The sequence below is a fragment of the Chiloscyllium plagiosum genome, chromosome 11 (genome assembly GCF_004010195.1).
Source record: "Chiloscyllium plagiosum isolate BGI_BamShark_2017 chromosome 11, ASM401019v2, whole genome shotgun sequence".
Classification (NCBI taxonomy): domain Eukaryota; kingdom Metazoa; phylum Chordata; class Chondrichthyes; order Orectolobiformes; family Hemiscylliidae; genus Chiloscyllium; species Chiloscyllium plagiosum.
Genome location: NC_057720.1, coordinates 43441597 through 43464716, shown reverse-complemented (window position 1 = coordinate 43464716; position 23120 = coordinate 43441597). Strand labels below are relative to the sequence as shown.

Below are 23120 nucleotides of genomic sequence, written 5' to 3'. Positions count from 1 at the left end.
TGATTAGAAATTCCAATTCACCCCACTTCAAAGCTTCATTGGGTAAATTCTAATTTTCCAACAAGGTAAGTTTGGATATTACAGCAAGGTCCATACCCAAAGGAAGAAAACAAAATGGCATGGATAGCTGGTACTATTTTTGGAGATCTGCTACATTGCAGAAACATTGTTTTGACAGCTGTGGTGTTCACATGAAATGCCTGCAGAATGAAAAATGCAGTTCATATTTTTATTGTGAAAATATCTATGAACCAGCCAAAGAGTCATCTAGACTCGAAATTATAAGCTTGCTCTCTCTCCATGATGCTGTCTGACCCACTGTGATCTCCAGTATTGGTTGTTTTCAGTATAGATTCCAGCAGCTGGAGTAATTTACTCCAAAATTAAATTTGGTGCAATTTATGCTGTGGAATGGCACTTCAACAAATATTTAGTACCTGTAAAGTTGTAGTGCTAGTTTCACTTGATGTACCATAAGCAATGCATGTGCTCCATTTATCATAGGAAACACTAAAACCAGAAACTATTGCCAACCAGTTCTTGCATGGTCAGAGCATCCCTACCAATAGGGGAAGTAGCTACATCTGCGATTGCCAGCAATTTGTTTGAATTAATTATATTAGGAACTTCTGTCTAATAATGAAAACAATAGTGCTAGGCTTGACCATGTCACAGTTCGTGAGAGTAAGGAAAACAGTCCAACAATGGATCCAGCAGGCGGGTAGTAGATTGTAAAATGGACATTTTGCTGCAGCAGCCGCAACCAGTTTTCATTTCTATCACACCTTTAAAACATTCAAAGGTACTTCAACAAACAAATTCCTGTCCTAAGCCATGAGATATTAGGACCAGTGATCAAAAGCTTACTTTAAGAAGTAGGCTTTAAGAGTATTTTGAAGGGAACAAGAAAGTTTCAAGAATTTTAGAATGAGAATTCCTGCATTTAGCATTGAGGCCATTGAAAGCACTGTTCCAAAAAGTAGGGCGGATAGAGGATACACAAGGGGGTCAGGATTGCAGAGTGTTATGGTCCTTGCTGGTACTACTGGACAAGTCAAATCTAAGAATGAAATCTGGCTTGATTCATCATGTGTTTTTTTTATCATTAATATGGTGGTTGGTCACTGAAATATATTCACATGAGACTGCAGGTACTTTCTAACAAGTATTTGTTATTACACAAACAAATCGAGCAATAAAAACCAAAAGAACTGTGGATGCTGTAAATCAAGAAACGAAAACAAACGTTGGTGGAAAAACTTAGCAGATTTGGCAGCATCGGTGAAGAGAAATCAAAGTTAACGTTTGGGGTTTGATGACCCTTCCTCAGAATCAAGTTATATATTTTAAGAGTTAGAAAGATCTTAATATAAACATTAAAATAAAGTATCAACTTGTTTCCAAACACTATTCATTACAGAGACTCGTGCCCAGAGAATTTATACTCCTATTTCAACTCTTTAAGCTTCTAATTAACTGATTCCTTTCAGTTTCTTTCTCTTGAGCAAAAGAGAGAACTTTATGATGGTATCAATTTTTCATAATTCTGATGGCCTGGTGTTTTTCCACTCTTAACAATCTTAAAATTTCAGTCCCAATTTCTCTTTGCTTGGAAACATCATAAATAGAAAAACACTGCTGTTGCAGTGACTGGTTACTTCTGAACCAAAATCTGCTCATAAAGAAACTAAAACTTTCTTCTGAACTCCACTCTTTATTCTTCCCAAATAAAACTTTGATGTTTTTTGAACTGAATTCAATACAAGGTTAATTACTTCAAACATTTACACTGCATAAAAACGTTAATCTGTTAACATTCCAGAGGTTCTGACTTGAGGGTTCTCCCAAACCCTTATTGACAATCAGGTGTTTTCTTCAACTGGTACATTTAGCTCACTGTTCCAGAATGAATTTCTGGCCTTTTGAAAACTCTTCTGCAACACTAACTGACATCCATTCATTTTTTTACAAAAACAATTTAAATACTAAACATGATAATGTTTTTCACACACCTTCCATCACAAGAGATAGGAAGAGGCAAAGTCACAGAGGCATTTTAAACAGTAATGTAATCGTTAAAATTAAGGCATTGTCAATGTAGGTCAGCAAAAATGGCTGATTGGGAAGCAAGCCTGGAGTTAGGATATGAGATGCAGAACATTAGATGAATTCAAGTTTATCAAGGGAAATTGACCATTGGGATTATAAACTTAAGAAGTAATAAAGACAGATCCGAGTTTCAGCAGCTGATGGGATGAGGTGAATAGTATTAGGGAGATAAATGCATATAGTTATGATGAGGATATGGGGTCAGAAGCACAGTTCAGGGTCAGTTAGGTCACCAATGATCTGGTTCAGTTTAGACAATGACTAGGCAGAGAAGTAGAGTTGCTGGCTCAGGAATGAATTTGTCTTCAGTCTCTACCAATGACACTGATTTTCTCCAAGATTGATTTCAGGTAATTTCTTATCATCTGATGATGGATATTAGATGAGAAGTTTGACAAAGAGAACAAAGAAAATTTATGGCCCAGGAACAAGCCCTTCGGCCCTCCAAGCCTGAGCTGATCCAAATGTACTGTCTAAAACTGTCGGTCAATTCCTAAGCATCTGTATCCCTCTGCTCCCCACCTACTCATGCATCTGTCCAGATGCATCTTAAATTAACCTACTGTACCTGCCTCTACCACCTCTGCTGCCAACGCGTTCCAAACGCCCACTACCCTCTGTGTGAAGTACTTACCGCGTGTATCCCCCTTAAACTTTCCACCTCTCACTTTGAAAGCATGACTTCTCATTATTGAATCCTTCACCCTGGGAAAAACTTGTCTCTATCCACCCGGTCTGTACCCTTCATGATTTTGTAAATCTCAATCAGGTCCCCCCTCAATCTCCTTTTTTTTTCTAGTGAAAATAAACCTAACCTACTCAACCTCTCTTCATAGCTAGCACCTTCCATACCAGGCAACATCCTCGTAAACCTTCTCTGCACCCTCTCCAAAGCGTCCACATTCTTTTGATATTGTGGCGACCAAAACTGTGCACAGTATTCTAAATGCGGCCGAACCAATGTCTTGGACAATTTTAAGATGACTTGCTAGCTCTTGTACTCAATACTCCGTCCAATGAAGGCAAGCATACTATATGCCTTCTTGACCACTCCACCTGTGCAGCAACCTAGAGGGTACAATGGACCTGCACTCCCAGATCTCTCTGCCCATCAACTTTTCCCAAGGCTCTTCCGTTCATTGTATAATTCACCTTAGAATTCGACTTGCCTAAATGCATCACCTCGCATTTGTCTGGATTGAAAGCCATCTGCCACTTTTCCGCCCAACTCGCAGGCTATGTATATCTTCCTGTATTCTCTGACAGTCCCTTATGCTTTCTGCCACTCCACAATCTTTGACACAAATCGGAGTAATTTGGAAAATTGATTGTGTAATGCTTTTAAAGCGCACAGTTTTTGACCATTTGTATTTTTGTAGCTTTGAGATTTTGACTTTCAAGTTTTCCTGCCCTATTTTGATGTTTTGATTTGTGTACAAGCAGACATTGTCCTTGAAATATATTATGACTTGGACAGTCAGGAGAGACCATGCGGAACAAACCAAGCTGCTGGAAAAGGGAGATGAGGAATAGGTTGAAGAGCAGTGAGAGGCCACATCGGCTAGGGCTACAAACAAACATTTCTTCACCTTAATCTCAGCATGTAATAAATAAAGTGTGAGATGTCTCTGCCTCAGTAAAGATATTATCACTGGAATCTTCTGCCTACTGCAGCCACAACTGCTACTTCAGAGCAAGGCAAAGACAACCTTGTCAAATGCTCTTGAAGGTGACCATGCCAATGAACTAATCTATCTAGCTGTTCATAACATCTTGCATCTTTCTGTTCACTGGTTCACAAGGTTGCTTATTCAGTAAAAAGATCTGTTTTATTCTCTTGCCAGGTGGATTGAACATATTACATTTCCCTATGACGTAAGGTATCATTGCTTGCACGCATGTCTCTTGACTGGTGCTGGATTTTAACCATGCCCATGTCAAAACTGAAAAGAATTCCATACCCAGACTGTGTGTAATCAGTAGCAAAAGACGATGCAGGGCAATGCCCAGTAACCTGAAGCAGTTATTAAAACTTTATTTATTTATTCATTCTCTTGTGGAACGTTGGCTTCGCAGGCTGGCCAGCATTAATGCTTGTCTCTAGTCATCCTTGAGCCACCACAGTAAACTAAAGAGTGTGTAATCCAATAATAACATGGCGGATCGTGCACAACTCATGTCCTTGTGCACAAAGATTGATCAAGACTGGTATCCTGAAACATTGTTTCTCCTGCCTGGATTGTTCTGGAGGACCCCTGGAGTCCTTTGAGTTGGTGTCAAGATTCATGTTTTGCCTCATGCTACAGAACTACACCAACCTGAAGGGGATAATACTTACACATCTGCTATACTGTGAGCAACTGATGAACAGAATCATAAGGGGGACACAAATTAGATAAAGCCAGGCCTGTAGCACTCTAGACAGCCCCTTTCTGTCCACTTAGACATGATCTAATCAGAGCATGATTGTAATTGCATCAACAGCAATAACTACTATGTATGTAGAAGCGTTAATGTAATGCAACATTGTCAGAGTAATAAAAAAACAAATGTGACACTAAACCACATAAGGAAGTGGTAGATCAGAAGAACAAAAGTTAGATCAAAGTGTTATCAAGGAATTACTTAAAGGAGGAAAATTAGGTGGAGAGGTGAAGAGATTCAGGCAGGGAATCCAAAATTTAGGGCCTAGGCTACTGAAGTCACATCCACGCGTGGGCAAGTGTTTAAAGTCAGGGAAGCTCAGAAAGCCAGGTGAAAGTGAGCACTGCAGGTGCGAGAGAGTCCAGTTGAAAAGTGTAGTGCTGGAAAAAGCACAGCAGGTCAGGCAGCATCTGAGGAGCAGGAGATTCTACATTTCAGGCATAAGCCCTTCATCAGGAATGTGGAGGGGCAAGGGGACCGAGAGATAAATAGGGGGAAAGGTAGGTGGGATGACAGTAGGTGGAAGCAGGTAGGTGATTCTGATAGGTCGGTGGGGAGGGTGGGGCGGATAGGTGGGGAGGAAGATGGACAGATAGATCCTCATTTACAGCATCCATTGCCCTCAATGTGGCCTCCTCTACACTGGGGAGACCGAGCGCCAACTCATGGAGAGGTTGAGGGAATATCTCTGGTCCAACCAACCCCACAGCCCTGTAGCCAACCACTTCAACTCCCTGTCTCCACTGCCAAATCAAAGGCACCTACTGACTGGAGAAAGAGCATGTCACCTTCTGCCTCAGGACCCTACAACCACATGGCATCATCATTGATTTCACCAGTTTCCAAATCTCCCCACCCACCACTTCATCTCAGATCCAACTTAGCATTGCCCTCCTGACCTGACCTACCTGTCCATCTTCTTACCCATCTATCCGCTCCTCCCTCCTAACCAACCTATCACAGTCACCTCCTACCTGCATCCACCTATCACCATTCCATCTATCTTTCCCTGTCCCACCCCACCCCTTATTTATCTGTCAGCCCCCTTCCCCCTCCACATTCCTGATGAAGTGCTTATGCCTGAAACATCAACTGTCCTGCCCTTTGTGCTCAGAAAGCTAGAATTAGATGACCTCAAATATCTCAGAAGGTTGCAGGAAATTACAGAAATAGAGAGGGGCAATGCTCTGGAGAGATTTGAAAATAAGAATGAGAATTTTAAAATTAAGGTGTTGATTGACCAGTAGTTAATATAGGTTACTACTCAAAGATGGTATGTGAATGGAATTGATTGCAAATTAAGACATGGGCAGAGGTTTTGGATGACCTCAAGTTTACAAAGCATGCATGTGGGAGAGGAGCCAGAACTGTACTGGAGTAGGCAAGTTCAAGGTTCAAACCAATGAAAGTTTCAATGGGTGATGAACTGAGACAGGGATAAAGTCAGGTAACTGCAGGAGGTAAAAGTAGGCTCTCTTTGTGATCGTGGAATACATGATCAGAAGCTCATCTCAAGTTCAAATATGATATCAAGGTTAAAACAGTGTGGTTTACTTGGAGAGAGAATCATTTGTTACAAAATGGAGTTTGAAGTAGTGGAGTAAAAAAGCTACAGTTTTCCTAGTATTTAATTTGTATACATTTCTGTTTATCGAATACTGGATGTCACATAAGCAGTCTAATAACTTAACAATATAGAGAGAGAGACTGGTGATAAGTAGAGTTGATCCTGTCAGTACACCCTTTATTATTTGTTTTTGAAATGTGGGTATTGCTGGGTAGGCCAGCATCTATTGAGATCTGAAGTTGCCCTGGGAAGGTCATGTTGATCTGCAATCTTGAACTGCTGCTGCTGCTGCCCTGGGGGCATAGGTACACCCAGAGTGCTATTAGGAAGAGAGTTCCAGGATTTTGATTCAGCACCAGTGAAGGATCAGTGCTACAGTTCCAAGTCAGGAGGCTATGTGACTTGGAGGGGAGCTTGCAGGTGTTGGTGTTCCCATGCATCTGCTGCTCTTGTCCTTATAGATAGTAAATGTCACAGGTTTGCTGTTAAGGAGCCATAGTGAGTTATGCAGTACATCTTGTGGATAGAACACACTGCTGCCACTGTACATCAAAGATGAAGATCGTAGATGGGGTGTGGGTTGAACGGGATACTTTGTTTCTGGATGGTGTTATTGGAGATGCATCCATCCAGACACGTGGAGAACATTCAATCATATTCCTGGATTGTGCATTGTAGATGGTAGATGGATACTGTGGAGTCAGGAGGTAAGTTAGTCACTGCAAACTTCCTGGCCTCATGCTCTTTTCTCCACTGTTCTTATATGGCCCGTACAGTTCAGTTTTTGATCAGTGGTAATCTCAGAATGTTAGTAATGGGGGATTCAGAGATGATCTTGCTATTAAGATTCTGGAGAAATGGTTGGATTCTGCCCTGATCGAGATGGTCATTGCCTGGAAGTTGAATGGGGTGAATGTTACTTACCAATCATCAGATCGTGCTTGGATGTAGACCAGATGTTGTATATGAAAAGAGGTTGCTTCAGTATCTGAGGATTCGCAAATATGCTGAACGTTGTGAGGATGAAGCAGCTGAAGATGGTTGGATATAGGACACCAATATAATGAACTTGTGTAATAATATAAAAGCGAAGTACTGAAGATCTGAAAAAGAAACAAAGTACTACATAAATTTGGCATCTCTGGAGAGAGAGAGAGAGAAAAACAGATAACATTTCAAGTTTAGTGACTCATTTTTACAACTGAAATTGCTGGGAATTTATTTTACATTGTTGATAAAGGGGGATAAGGAGCAAATAATTGGTGAGGATGTCCAGTGGAAAAAGTAAAGGGAACGTTACTGGAGTGTTTAGTGCCTGTGTCAAGATTCATGGTGTTCTGCTTCATGCTGCAGAACTGCACCATCTTCTAGAGGAAAAAGTTAAGAGGAGGACACCATGGAGTCAGCAAGACCTCGAGACGAAGGCAAGATCTGTCATACATAGCTAATTTTGTTTTGAAATGTACAGTTTAAATTCTAAAGTTGTCAGCTTTAAACAGTCTTAACAAAGTCTTCAGTGGAAGAGTGATTGGGCTTAGTTATATAATGAAGCAGGTGAAATGGATCTTCTATGTGCTGGGCAGGGGCAGCCATGGCTGACGAGGGAAGTTAAGGACTATATAAAGATAAAAGAGAAGAAGTATAACATAGCAAAGATGAACGAGAAGCCGGAGGACTGGGAAACTTTTAAAAAAACAATAGAGGATAACTAAAAAGGTAATATGTGGAGAATAAAATGCGGTACGCAGGCAAACAGGCCAAAAATATAAAGGTGGATAGTAAAAGATTTTTTAGGTATGTGAAAAGAAAAAAAATGGTTAAGACTAAAATTGGGTCTTTTAAGACTGAAACGGGTGAATTTATTATGGGGAACAAGGAAATGGCAGAAGAGTTGAATAGGTACTTTGGATCTGTCTTCACTGGGGAAGACACAAGCAATCTCCCAGATGTAATAGTGGCTGAAGGATCTAGGGTAATGGATGAACTGAAGGGAATTTATATTAGGCAGGAAATGGTGTTGGATAGACTGTTAGGTCTGAAGGCTGATAAGTCCCTGGAACCTGATGGTCTACATCCCAGGGTGCTTAAGGAGATGGCTCTAGAAATCATGGGCGCATTGGTAATCATTTTCTAATGTTCTAAAGATTCAGGATCCGTTCCTGTGGATTGGAGGGTGTCTAATGTCCCACTTTTCAAGAAGGGAGGGAGAAAGAGAAAACAGAGAATTATAGACTGGTTAACCTGACGTCAGTGGTGGGAAAGATGTTGGAGTCAATTATAAACGATGAAATTATGACTTATCTGGATAGCTGTAACAGGATAGGTCAGAGTCAACATGGATTTACGAAGGGGAAATTATGCTTGACTAATCTTCTGGAATTTCTTTGAGGATGTAACTATGAAGATGGACAAGAGAGAGCCAGTGGATGTAGTGTACTTGGACTTTATCAAAGGCTTCCTGAAAGTCCACAGAGGAGATTAGTGAGCAAAACTAGGGCACATGGTACTGGGGGCAATATACGGACTTGGATTGAAACTTGGCTGACTTACAGGAAGCAAAGAGTAGTGATAGACGGGTTCCTTACAGAATGGCAGGCGGTGACCAGTGGGGTACCACAATGTTCGGTGCTGGGACCGCAGCTGTTTACAATATACATTAATGATATAGATGAAGGCTTTAAAAGTAATATTAGCAAATTTGCTGATGACATAAAGCTGGGTGGCAGGGTGAAATGTGAGGAGGATGTTATGAGAATACAGGGTGACTTAAACAGGCTAGGTGAGTGGACAGATGCATGGCAAATGCAGTTTAATGTGGATAAGTGTGTGGCAAGAACAGGCAGGCAGATTACTATCTAAATGGAGCTAAGTTAAGGGGAAGTACAACGAGATCGAGCTGTTCTTGTACAACAGTCAATGAAAACAAGCATGTAGGTACAGTAGGCAGTGAAGAAAGCTAATGGCATGCTGGCCTTCATAACAAGAGGAATTGAGCATAGGAGCAAATAAGTCCTTCTGCAGCTGTACAGGGCCCTGGTGAGACTGCACCTGGAGTATTGTGTGCAGTTTTGGTCTCCAAATTTGAGGAAGGACATTCTGGCTTTTGAGGAAGGACATTCTGGCTATTGAGGGAGTGCAGCGTAGGTTCACTAGGTCAATTTCCAGAATGGCAGGACTATAATATGTTGAAAGATTGGAGCGACTGGGCATGTATACACTTGAGTTTAGAAAGATGAGAGGGAGTCTGATTGAGATGTATAAAATTATTAAAGGATTGGACACTCTGGAGGTAGGAAGCATGTTTCTGCTGATGGGTGAGTCCAGAACCAGAGGACACAGTTTAAAAATAAGGGGTAGGCCATTTAGAACAGCATTGATGAGGAACTTCTTCACCCAGAGAGTGGTGGATATATGGAATGCTCTGCCCCAGAAGGCAGTGGAGGCCAAGTCTCTGGATACTTTCAAGAAAGAGATGGATAGAGCTCTTAAAGATAGTGGAATCAGAGTTATGGGGATAAGGCAGGAACAGGAAACTGATTGTGGATGATCAGCCATGATCATAATAAATGGTGGTGCCGGCTCAAAGGGCCGAATGACCTACTCCTGCACCTATTGTCTATTGGGCAGCTAGGCCTTTTGTGTTAGGAACATATAAACTAGCCAATTTTGTGCAATTTTGCACTTCAACTTATTATAGAGTGCTGAATGTTGATGATTAAGGGAGTTAGAAAGGACAGAAAAGAAGTGCTCCTTTGTTTTGGGTTTTTATAACTTTACAGCCCCCAAGAATTAGTTCTTATTGTAGTACATGAGAACTAGCTAGCTATTTGATAACTATCTGTTAATTGTCTAAGGTGGAATCCATTCCTAATTGTGTAGCATTTACTGATAAAATTATTGAAATATTATAAAAGTAAAAAATTGAATAAAATAATTAAGCAGTTACATAAAGTTGATTAAGCTGTAGCATCTGAGAGCTCCAAAATGCCCCTGTGATCGAGGTCAAACAATTCTGCTGTAAGCATTTGAGGTTTATGCAGCTTTTGCTCAGCTAGTGTGAACTGTAGGCTGAACTACAGACATTGCAATACCTCAGGCAGAGGGAAAGTTATTTGGAATCTTTGTATCAAGAGATAATCACACCTCTTATAATAGGGTCTTCTGATTTGTTAAAGGACTGCATTCAGTCATTAGTGTGACTGCAACTGAGACTGGTTAAGAAATCAATAGCTCAGGAGCCATAGGAGTCCTAACGTTTACAGTTATTTGACAGGTTCAAGGTTCTTCAAGCTTGTTTGAATAAGGGTGAGGGCTACAGAGTGGACTGACTACTCTACACAAAATTATTCAAATAGAGTCATAGAGGGGAGAACAAAAAAAACATAGCAGTAGATGAGGAATGGACACCGTTCATTGCATCAAAAAATATAAGTCCTGAGGGGGTAGTGTTGTCTGTGCAGTTCCAGGGATCAAAACATCTCCTCAGCTGCAATGAACTTGCAGTGAGTGGGGGAGAATCCTGTCATTATGGTCCATGTAGGTACAAATGTCATTGACAGAACAAAGAAAGAGGTTCTGCATATTCAGTATGAGAATCTAGGCACCAAATTAAGAAGCAGAACCTCAAGCTCAGAGTCTTTGGATTCTTTCCTGATCCATGTGCAAATTGGTATAGGGCAAATCAAATTAGAGGGATGAATGCATGCCTTAAAGACTGATTTGGGAGAAGTGAGCTCTGATTCATGTGGCAGTTGTACCAGAATCAGGGAAAGTGCCCTGATTGTACAGGTTCCACTCTCCACCTGAACTGTACTTGGGCTAGTGTTCTTGTGAGCCACATAACTAAAGAAGTAGAGAGGAATTTAAATTGAACAGTGGGGTCAAGAGATCAAATTTGGGAAGATGTGATAAATCAAAGAGTGGAGACAATACAAAAGAGAAAGGTGTTAATACTGCAGCAAGGGATTTGAACACATGGAAGGTTCAAAGCTCATAAAGCAGGGTTCAGTTGTGCCATGATGGCTAGAATCTACATGTCCACATCAGTAGCAGCATTCTATTTTTGCATCATCAATCTGAATAAATGATGAAGGTTGAGGTGATATCCAGCATTTCCTCAAGGACCTTCTCAGCCTCTCATCTGTACTGGTATTTTCCAAGGGATCCAGGCTCTGTGGATGATTGCCCATATTGAAGTCGAGGCCAGTCAGATGTCCAGGAATCATAGGTTAGGTGCAGTTTCCACTCCAACAGGTTATCCCTGTGCTGTTGGCCAGGGTGAGATAAGGCCTCTCTAATGTGGATGTGCCTCATGGTGTCACAATACACAAGTCGTTAAAGAGTTCCTTACCATTATCCAATTCGACTTTCACTTGAGCCAATAAGATCCAACACTTCACATTCTGCAACACCTCTGAGTGAGCTTCTTGTCTCCACATAATCCACCAGATTATGGCCTCAAGTTGCTTCTTTCCATGAACCATTTTATGAGGCTGCCCTCCAACTATTAGTTCAGCAACATAGGTGTGACCAATTATGTCCAGCCACTTGATGACTCTACAGGGTTCAGGATCCTGTCTCCTATTTCTGACCCCTGATATTCTGATTCTGTAAAATTCTTGCCTCAGTTGAAAGGTCAGTCTATATCCTTGAGACCATTTCATGTTTTTCTTCTCAGTGCTTCTCTCTCCGTCCTCTTGGGCATCATCACAAATGCCTGGTTTAGTATCATGTGATGCTGCCCATGCATTGACCAGACATCATCTTCAGAAAGTGTGGTGAGCCCAAGGAGATCATCCACGGTAAGGATTGAGGACAGAGTGTGTGGAAAATAGTCTGCAGATAAGTGGGATGCTATTTTAAGCATAAACCAATTCCAGAAGGTACTAGGACCACTTTTGTTTTCTCTCAGATGCTCATGTAGAGTTTGGTTTGAATTGTTAGCACTGTCTGTATCCTATGGATGATAGAGGGTAATGCAACTCTTAACAATGCTACAGGCCTTCCAAAGTTCATTTGAACTCCTGCTCACTGAAAGTCTGATATGGAACACCAGAACAGATAAACAAATCATGTGCTGGCACATTGATTATAGTTGAGAACTTACGGCCACAAGTGAGAATGGCCTGCATTAACTATGGGAACATGCTCAGTCTGATTACTGCTGGAGTCAAGGACCATAAAAGCTATTGCAAGGACCACTAGAGGTCTCTTGGTGACCTGGAATCCCATGCTGCAGTGAGGTCACTTTCACCAAATTATACCTTTCACAGACTTGACAGTAGTCATCAATATTAATAAGTATCCAGGGACAGTAACACTGCTTTCTGATCAGAGCAATTATGTTTTGCACCGTTTGATGTCATGCTTGATTTTGAACTATTACGATCACGTGACCTTGAGGCTATCAGGAAGGATGTGTTGCTTCACCCCTCTTTCCCTGTCATGAAGCAGTTGATGACTTCATCCTCCTCCATTCATCACCTCAACATTTTCTATGCCTGTTTGGACCTCTTCATCAGCCAGCACTGGGTTGGTGGATATTGGGTCTTCCAGTACTAGTGCAGTTGAAGCTGTCTGAGGTCATGTTTCAAGGTAGTTGCAAAAATGAAACCAAACCTGACTCTACTTGACTGGATTTTATTCTTAGGTCCATTGGTGACACTGTGCTGAATCTCAGGCAAAATGTCATGGGGAATCAAGGTCAAAACTTTGCCTTTGACTTGGGACAAGGCATCAGCCATCGACCCCCTTCAGCTCGGTAGAGGTGATTTCCCTCCTGTGCCCATCTTTCAACTGAGGGCATCAGCATTTGCATTACTTTTGCCTGACTGGTACCAGATCTGGAATTGAAACTGACTGAGTTCACTGGCTATTCTGTTGTTACAAGATGTTTGAACATTTGAAAGTAACTGATGGGTTGTTGTCTGTAAATGCTTCAAACTCTGCACCAGAGTGTCTCTGAACGTTTGTGAAATAGCCAACATCAAAGCTAGCAGTTCATACTGGAGTAATTCTCCATTTTTGTCTTGTTTGGCTTCTGACCCTGTCTGGTATAGCAAAAGATTCCTGAAGAAGGGCTTATGCCCGAAACGTCGATTCTCTTGTTCCTTGGATGCTGCCTGACCTGCTGCGCTTTTCCAGCAACACATTTTCAGCTCTGGTATAAGCAATAACCATTTTCCTGCTTTTGGATCTCTGACCGCAACACTTCTAATCCAAGAAAGCAGGTATTGCTTCCTAATATGAGATGGAGATGGAAATTTTTGTGGTCAAGGACAAGTTATGAGACAAGTTTTTGCTTGAGCACCCAAAAGGATTCTTCATGCTGGGGTCCAACTCTGACATTTTGTGTGCCTCATATATCCTTCCCCAACCAGTCCTTCAGAATTTTCCAATTTCTTCAGCAAATCATGGAGTGGAGCGGCCAAATGTCATAGCCTCGAGTATCCATCGAGACCAAAGAACCCATGCAGTACCCTCCCTGTCTTAGGTTAGGGACACTCCCCCACTGCTCAGATTTTCTCTTGTCAGGAGTAACTCCTTCCTTTTGTAACAAAGTGCCCAAGGTACTACACTTTTGTCTGGGAAAGTTGGCACTTTTCTGGTTTAACTTTCATATTAAACTGCAACAAGCAAGCTAAGACGATGTCTCGTCTTTCAAGAGTCTCTTCAAATGTCAAGTTGTAAATGAATATATTATGTAGATACATAAGGAGAGACTGAAAATACAGGTCACCAAAAGCTTTCATGTGCCTGAAGGTACCAGTGGTAATTCCTATCCTGTGAGCATTAACATCTTTCCCTTGAATCCTCACTTAACTGAGATCTTAAGACTTTCTCAGCTTTGAATAACCAAATTCTAACCAAATATTCCTGGTCTGGAATTTTCAGAAACTAAATTATTTCACTGGGGTAACCAATTTCCTTAACTACTCTGAATAATCTCCTTTTCTAGGAGAGATACTGTACTGATATCTGACATCCATTCAGGTGGTCTTTGAACTGCCCAAAGTCTTTTCAATCTCTTGGTTTTTCTCAACTAAAGTCATTCCTTGATTATTCTAAACCAGAAACAAGCTTATGTCTTTTGATGATTTCTATTCCTTCTTATAAATCCCTTTAATATATTTTAAAAAAACTTACATTAATATTTCAAGAAGCTTTCAGTTATCTGCTGTATGGCACATACTGGTTTAAAATCATGGTGCTGAAAAGACTGACCTTATTATTTATTAAACCCCTTCACATAAGTAGACTAACATCTATGTGACGCTAGTTTAAAATTGATATTGATTTATATAAATCACGCACACACCTGGTGAGAATGGGAATCAGCAACCTCTTCTAGGTCTCATCCAACTTGCCAATGTCCATCCTTAAAATGAGGTTAGAGGTGTCTCTTGCAGTTCGTCCACAGATGGAATCAAGGGTAGGTGTAAAGACACCTATGTGAAATCTTGGATAGAAGTAAACATCTTTGTTGCTGAAATTAGCAATCTGCATAGGTACCTACTTTTTATTAGATTAGATTACTTACAGTGTGGAAACAGGCCCTTTGGCCCAACAAGTCCACACCGACCCGCCGAAGTGCAACCCACCTTACGTTTACCCCTTACCTAACACTACGGGCAATTTAGCATGGCCAATTCACCTGAGCTGCACATCTTTGGACTGTGGGAGGAAACCAGAGCACCCGGAGGAAACCCACGCAGACATGGGGAGAACATGCAAACTCCACACAGTTAGTCGCCTGAGGCGGGAATTGAACCCGGGTCTCTGGCGCTATGAGGCAGCAGTGCTAACCACTGTGCCACCGTGCCGCCCATGTTTATTTCCCACAGTGATGGCTGGCATAAGCCTTTCAAGAACAGAGATGGTACTGGCAGGTAAAAGAACAGCTCATTTCCCTTCTTCTCAGACAGTTCCAGGGTACCCTATAGGCTGATGCATCTTTAGTGCATGGACCGTAAAGTAAGAAATAATGGGAACTTTTCAAGAAAACACAGCAATAATAATTGGAAATTTAAATATAGGTATAGACAGTGCCAAAGTCAGATGGCCAAAGGTAGTCTAGATGAGGACTTCATAGAATTATTTTGGGATAATTTCTTATAACAGCATGTTTTGAACAAGAGAGCAGACTAGATTTGGTATTGTGCAATGGAATAATGAATGATCTAACAATGAAGGCACCCCTACGTGGCAACAATCATAGTATGATTGAATTTCACAATCAGATTGAGGGAGAGGGGAATGGGTCCGACATCTTTTTTCAACTTAAATAAATGCAGTTATGCGGGCATGAATGCAGAATGATTAAACAAATGAGATTAAAATACAGGAATACAGATACAGTGGCAAACTTATAACTTTCAGAATGCACAGTATTTTTCAAGAGATTGGACCTACCATCCATGGTTAACTAGAAAAGTTAAAAATTGTACCAGACTTAGAGTCATAGAGATGTACAGCATGGAAACAGACCCTTCGGTCCAACCTGTCCATGCCGACCAGATATCCCAACCCAATCTAGGCCCACGTGCCAGCACCCAGCCCATATCCCTCCAAACCCTTCTTATTCATATACCCATCTAAATGCCTCTTAAATGTTGCAATTGTACCAGCTCCACCACTTCCTCTGGCAGCTCATTCCATACACTTACCACCCTCTGTGTGAAAATGTTGCCCCGTAGGTCTTTTATATCTTTCCCCTCTTACCCGAATCCTATGTCCTCTAGTTCTGGACTCTCCAACCCCAGGGAAAAGACTTTGTCTATTTACCGTATCCATGCCCCTCATAATTTTGTAAACCTCTCAGCCTCCGACACTCAAGGGAAAATAGCCCCAGCCTGTTCAGCCTCTCCCTATAGCTCAAATCCTCCTACCCTGGCAACATCCTTGTAAATCTTTTCTGAACCCTTTCAAGTTTCACAACATCTTTCCGATAGGAAGGAGACCAGAATTACATGCGATATTCCAACAGTGGCTTAGCCAATGTCCTGTACAGCTGCAACATGACATCCCAACTCCTGTATTCAATACGCTGACCAATAAACAAAAGCATACCAAATGTCTCCTTCACTATCCTATCTACATGCAACTTTCCACGGTCTCTTTGTTCAGCAACTCTCCCTAGGACCTTACCATTAAGTGTATAAGTCCTGCTAAGATTTGCTTTCCCAAATTGCAGCACCTCGCATTTATCTGAATTAAACTCCATTTGCCCATTGGCCCATCTGGTCAAGATCCTGTTGTAATCTAGGTAACCCTCTTCGCTGTCCACTACACCTCCAATTTTGGTGTCATCTGCAAACTTACTAACTGTACCTCTTATGCTCGCATCCAAACCATTTATGTAAATGACAAAAAGTAGAGGGCCCAGCACCGATCCTTGTAGCACTCCACTGGTCACAGGCCTCCAGTCTGAAAAACAATCCTCCACCACCACCCTCTGTCTTCTACTTTTGAGCCAGTTCTGTATCCAAATGGCTAGTTCTCCCAGTGTTCCATGAGATCTAACCTTGCTAATCAGTCTCCCATGGGAAACCTTGTCGAACGTCTTACTGAAGTCCACATAAATCACATCTACCGCTCTGCCCTCATCAATCCTCTTTGTTACTTCCTCAAAAAACTCAATCAAGTGTGTGAGACATGATTTCCAACGCACAAAGCCATGTTGACTATCCCTAATCAGTCCTTGCCTTTCATAATACATGATTGGATTCCCTCCAACGACTTGCCTACCACTGACATCAGGCTCACTGGTTTATAGTTCCCAGATTGTCCTTACCACCTTGTTCAAGCAGTGGCACTACGTTAGCCAACCTCCAGTCTTCTAGCACCTCACCTGTGACTATTGATGATACAAATATTTCAGCAAGAGGCCCAGCAATCACTTCTCTAGCTTCCCACAGAGTTGTAGGGTACACCTGATCAGATCCTGGGGATTTATCCACCTTTATGCGTTTCAAGACATCCAGCACTTCTTCCTCTGTAAGATGTCACCATCTATTTCCCTACAGCCTATATCTTCCGTATCCTTTTCCACAGTAAATACTGATGCAAAATGCTCATTTAGTATCTCCCCCATTTTCTGCGGCTCCACACAAAGGCCGGCTTGATGATTTTTGAGGGGCCCTATTCTCTCCCTAGTTACCCTTTTGTCCTTAATGTATTTGTAAAAACTCTTTGGATTCTCCTTAATTCTATTTGCCAAAGCTATCTCATGTCCCCTTTTTGCCCTCCTGATTTCCCTTTTAAATATATCCTGTCTATACCTTACATATGCTTCCTTCTTTTTCTTAACCAAACCCTCAATTTCTTTAGTCATCCAGTATTCCCTATACCTACCAGCCTTTCCTTTCACCCTAACAGGAATATACTTTCGCTGGATTCCCGATATCTCATTTCTGAAGGCTTCCCATTTTCCAGCCGTCCCTTTACTTGCGGACATCTGCCCCCGATCAGCTTTCGAAAGTTCTTGCCTAATACCGTTAAAATTGGCCTTTCGCCAGTTTAGAACTTCAACTTTTAGATCTGGTCTATCCTTTTCCACCATTATTTTAAATCTAATAGAATTATGGTCACTGGCCCCAAAGCGCTCCCACACAGACACCTCAGTCACCTGCCCTGACTTATTTCCCAAGAGTAGGTCAAGGTTTGCAACTTCTCTAGTAGGTACATCCACATACTGAATCAGAAGAAAGAATCTATAATTCTACAAACACAGGTGACACCAGGAGAGTTGTAAGAATGTAAATGACCAGCAAATAATTAAACATTAATATGGAGGAAATGATTAAGATTACAAAAGAATTCTAGCCAAAAATATAATAACAAATAGTAAAATGTTTCTACAAGTATTTTAAAATGAAACAAGTTAACTAAGTGGATTTTGGTTCTATAGAAAGTGAATCTGGAGAATTGATAATGGAAAATAGAGATGATAGATTAATTCAACAGATATTTTGCATCAATCTTCACTATAAAGGATAGAAGTAACATCCTAGACAGAGCAATAAATCAGGAAACAGAGGGAGATATTCAGGAAAACTCAATTTATTTGAGTAAATTGCAGGTTTGCAAGTGGCCCTTCTCCTGCTGCACTGATCCCCAGTCCAATATCTGTCCCATATCACTCATGCCTTCTGCCTGCTGGTCATCTTCCCTCACTGTGAGCTTCCAGCCCACTGGCCAACCCTGCTCCGCTCAGGCCTCCAGCCCGCTAGCCGCCTCCACTCCGCTCAGGCCTCCAGCCTGCTGGCCATCACACTCCCCTCAGTTCTCCAGCCCGCTGGTCATCCTCCCTCACTGTGAGCCTCCAGCCCGCTGGCCGACCCTGCCCTGCTCGGGCCTCCAGCATGCTGGTCATCCTCCCTCCCTGTGAGCCTGCTGGCCGACCCTGCTCTGCTCCAAACTCTGCTCAGGCCTCCAGACCACTGGCCATCCCCACTCCCTGTGAGGCTCCAGCCTGTTGGCTGACCCTGATCCGCTCTCCAGCCCGCTGCTTCGCTCTGCACTCCGATCAGGCCTCCAGCCTGCTGGCCATCCCTGCTCTGCTCGGGCCTCCAGCATGCTTGTCATCCTCCCTCCCCGTGAGCCTCTAGCCTGCTAGCCAACCCTGCTCCGCTCCCCACTCTGCTCAGACCTCCAGCCCACTGGCTGACCCTGCTCCGCTCTCCAGCCCACAGGCCATCTCCGCTCCCTGTGAGCCTCCAGCGTGCTGCTTGTCCCCGCTCGCTGTGAGCCTCCAGCCCACTGGCCATGTCCACTCTACTCTGGTCTCCAGCCCTCTGGCCATCCCCACTGTGCTCGGGCTTCCAACCTGCTAGCCATCCTCCCTCCATGTGACACTCCAGCCCACTAGCCATCCCCACTCTGCTCAGGCCTCCAGCCCACTGGCTGTTCCCGCCCCTTGGGCCTCCAGAGCACTCTGCTCAATGCCTCCAGCCTACCTCAGGGGAGAACAAGGAGGATAAATAAAGAAGAAAATGGGAAATAAACAGAAAGAGCAGATGAGCACCAACTGTAACGTCCTACTCCACAGCCCATGTAAAACTCAAATTATTGCTAAGCAACTGCTGCTTGATAGTACTATTGATGACCCCTTATATCACTCTGTTGATGATCAAGACAGACTGATGTTATTGGCCAGGTTGGATTTAGTGCCTTTTTTGTGCACAGTACATTCCTGGGCAATTTTCCATAATGTTGGGTAGATGCCAGTGCTGTCGCTGTACTGGAACAGCTTGGCTTGGAGCATGCAAAATTCTCCATAACTAGTCTTCAATACTATTGCTGGAATGTTGTCAGAATGCATAGTATTGCAGTATCCAATGTCATCAGCCATTTCTTTATCTCAACTTGGTATGAATCGAATTGACTGAAAACTGACATGCGATCTGCTGGGGATATCAGGAGGAGCCTGAGATTTGCCATTATCGTTTTGGTGCCTACATCAATGCCAAGTGGTCTGTCCAGTTCCTTTTTTTCTGAAACTTTTTACTGGCTCGATACAACTGAGTATTTTGGTCATTTCAGAGGGCAGTTGAAACTCACCTACATTGTTGTAGACCTAGGATTGCATGAAGACCAGATGAGGTAATAATGATCGTTTTCCTTTCCTAAAAGACAGGAGTGAACTAGATGGGTTTTTAGAACAAACAGTAATGGTTTCGTAACCATTATTAAGCTTTTAATTCCACCTTTTTTAAAAAATTCAGATTGGAATTCAAATGCAGGTCCTGAAAGCATTATCTGGGTCTCTAGATTACTAGTCCAGCCACACTGGGTATGATGAATCGTGCAGTGTCTTAGTTCAGTTAACACAGTTGATTTAAAAAAAAAACATTTGAAAATCACTGACCTTAAACGTTTGTTAGATCTTTGAACAAATTACAGTATTTGGTCAGGATCTTGGAGCTAGACTTCTGACATTGACCTCCGTAACTATCTGCTGTCATCGTCCTTTATGTGCTTTTCTTGGTGGCCTCTAAATCCTTGCAGCAGGCCTTGCATTGAAGCCTTAAAGATCTAGGAACTCTGATTCCTCCATGTTTTGCCATATTTTTGCATTCCCCAAATGAAAGCTATTACCTTCACACCTGTGAGTATTTACTACCTTAGTGCACCTCTCCTTTGAGGTGCAGTCTAGTATGAAATGGTGCTAGCTACTTATGATACCTTGCTCCTAATAAGCCCCACAGTCAATGTGGTTGGTGCTAGCTGAAAGCTAAAATCACTGAAATGAGCTGGTAGCATGAAGTGTCAGTGTGTACTGCCTCATCGCAATTAACAGAGGTGCACAATCATTTTTAAACTTTGTTTTCCAGTGTGATAGCTAACTTTTATATCACATGATCTCTCAAAAGTGTTAAAAGTTTGATATGAGTAACAGGTGTAAATTGAGGCCATTGTTTCTTTTTAAAGTTCATACCATTACAAACACTTTTCTCTTTTTTTAGTTATATTGTGTTCTTACAAACTCCATCTTTTATAAACTAGTCAACCAGCTGACTAAAATGAGAATTTGGCATTGTAGGTGCTTTGTCCAAACTACTAAAATTTTGAATTAAATGTAGTTTAAAAAATAAGCCTTAACATTATTGATTACAGTTGAAAAGTATTTAATTACTTGAACAGATTGTGAATGGTGATTATTCATACTTTTCAGCATAAATTAATACTTTCAACATCCCACCTGTTTGAATGCTGAATTGCAGGAATTTTTCTTCTAATGAACCACAATGACCTTGTTACCACCTCACTGCACTTGCACAATAGTTCCTGGAAGGGCACTATGCTCTAGTTGTTGTGAAGCAGTGTTTAAATGTTACTTTCATTTGTTACTTAACAGATGATTCTTTTACAACTTTATAGACTTGAATGTGAATTCTTAATAGAATGTCACAAACGTAATTATTCTTTTTCTGATCTCTACTAATATACTGTGAAGGATAATCATATAAAATTGAACTCTGAAAAATGACAGATTTGTTCATGTATATCTTCACACTATACATTTTTGCATGACGAATATTTATTTCTCCCATGCCTGTACTATTTTTGACTTCTATTGTCAGTAATTATTCCAATGAGGACCGTCTGCCCTCTTTGTGCACATTTTCAGTGGAAGAAAGGAAGATAGGAAGTATAGCAGAAGTTTTATCTGGCAACTTTTCACTCATCCTTGCTCTTTCTTGGATTTTCTGATGGGTATATGTGATGAAGTATAATATGTTGGCTATGTAAAGCAGTTGTATTGTGAAGCAACATAAATAGAGCCAATTGTTATCCTGAATATTTCCATAATCTGAGATAGAGACCTCAGTTCTTACCCACTGATTACAGATGCCATAACTGACTGCTGGCGATCTGTGCCAAAGTTAGGTCAGTCAGAGCCTTTTTGAATGGTGAGTAGCTTCAAGGGATTACTCCTCCTCCTAATTCTTGTTTTCATGGGATTACCATTTCTGTGGATAATGATATTAAAAAATAATTGCATAGCGTTTGATGCTAAATTTGGTAAAGCTAAATATTTATTGTACACCTTATCATCGCATTATTGAAGCTACTGGTAGGAACTGGCCTCCAAAGTTTCTCTCTTAGATATTTGCTACCCTCCCTTCTACATGAACTCAGCATGGATGCCAAGAAGTTTACAAAGATTAATTAAACCAAGGTAGAAAAATAAAAAGAGGTCCTGCTATACTGAAATCATGCCCCAGTTCCACTTTAATGGAAGACCTAAGCTCCTGTGTCCAAGATTCAGGTCATGTTGGCAACAGAGTTCGATGTTCAGGAGAGGACAATGTTTCTAATAGAGCTAAAATGGTCCAAGATGAAGTGTATGTAACAAAGAAGAGAACTGACTAAATGCAAAGATCTTTAGATTCCAGGTTAAACGAGCAATGAACAGTTTGTTCTTCCACATGTTTCTTATTAAAAGGTATCAAGTCTACTGTGTGGGGAAAATGAGGACAACTATTGTTTAATCCACTTTTCTGCCAGTGAAACAGTAAGCTAATTAAATGTCAACGTGTCAAAATTAGAATTTTTATACTGAACTACTGTCTAATGTACTCTTTTTCTTTCCAACAGGTATCTCAGTTTGATCCAACTGAAACATTAATGGAGGTGAAACTCTATCCTCAGGAAACACTCTTCCTGGAAGCAAAGGAATGAATTCATCCATGGGACTCTGACTTCTCAAATAGTTGATAAAAGCTCAGCTTATGTCTGAAAGATTCAAGATCCTTCTTTGTTTTGTCCAGCCACATGCCACAACTATCTGCCTCTTCCAGAACTCTTAAATCAACATCATCATTGTAAAATGCCTGTATGCTGCCAACCTCTCAAGAATTGTAGATGTTTACAAAGATATATAGGAGGATAGCGATCTGTGATGAACACTGACTTCCACCCTTCACACTATTCTAGCCTATGTTTATTCATCGATGCACTATTCAAAGGTGAAGAGAATTATCTTAGTTTAGAATTGGTTTCTTTGTACCCATTCAACCACAAACCCTGTATTACAATTCACCCAATTTTTGAAGCAAGTGCTTTGATTTAAAATTCTGTATTTGTTTTAATTCAATACATACTTGAGACTATGCTCATAAATGTGCATAATTCCATGTCTGGATTTCTACATAAAGCCTAATTTATGATTTCACAGTCGGTATGGGGTCATTCTTGGCCGTGGAGATTTACAGTATTATTTGGAAAGTGTATCATTTTTATACCATGTGATTTTCCTATTTGGTTTTCAGCTTTGGTAAAGTGTAAGGATATAAACTTTCATTTGCAGCCTTATTTCTTGTTGAACCTATTCCACATGCTCAGTGCTGCTTCTTTCTTCTTTAGGGAGTCGGAGAAGTAACTAATTGTTGGTATATATTATACAGGAATAAATTGATGTCGAGAGAAACTAGTCAAGACTATTATGCCCAAACACATTGACATGGAGTTATCTTTTGCCAATTTTCTCGTTATTTTCTATGTATGTATATTGGTC

General features: G+C 41.3%; 1 protein-coding gene across 2 annotated transcripts in view; it reads left to right on the top strand.

Moving 5' to 3' along the window:
- faf1 (Fas (TNFRSF6) associated factor 1) overlaps nt 1–22904 on the top strand; it is a 415349-nt gene extending 392445 nt beyond the window's left edge. For both annotated transcript variants that reach the window (XM_043699222.1, XM_043699221.1), the window contains one exon: nt 22202–22904. In XM_043699222.1, coding sequence (XP_043555157.1) covers nt 22202–22285 — 84 coding nt within the window. In that variant the 3' untranslated portion in view covers nt 22286–22904. The remainder of the gene's footprint in view (nt 1–22201) is intronic.
- The last annotated feature ends 216 nt before the right edge of the window (nt 22905–23120 follow it).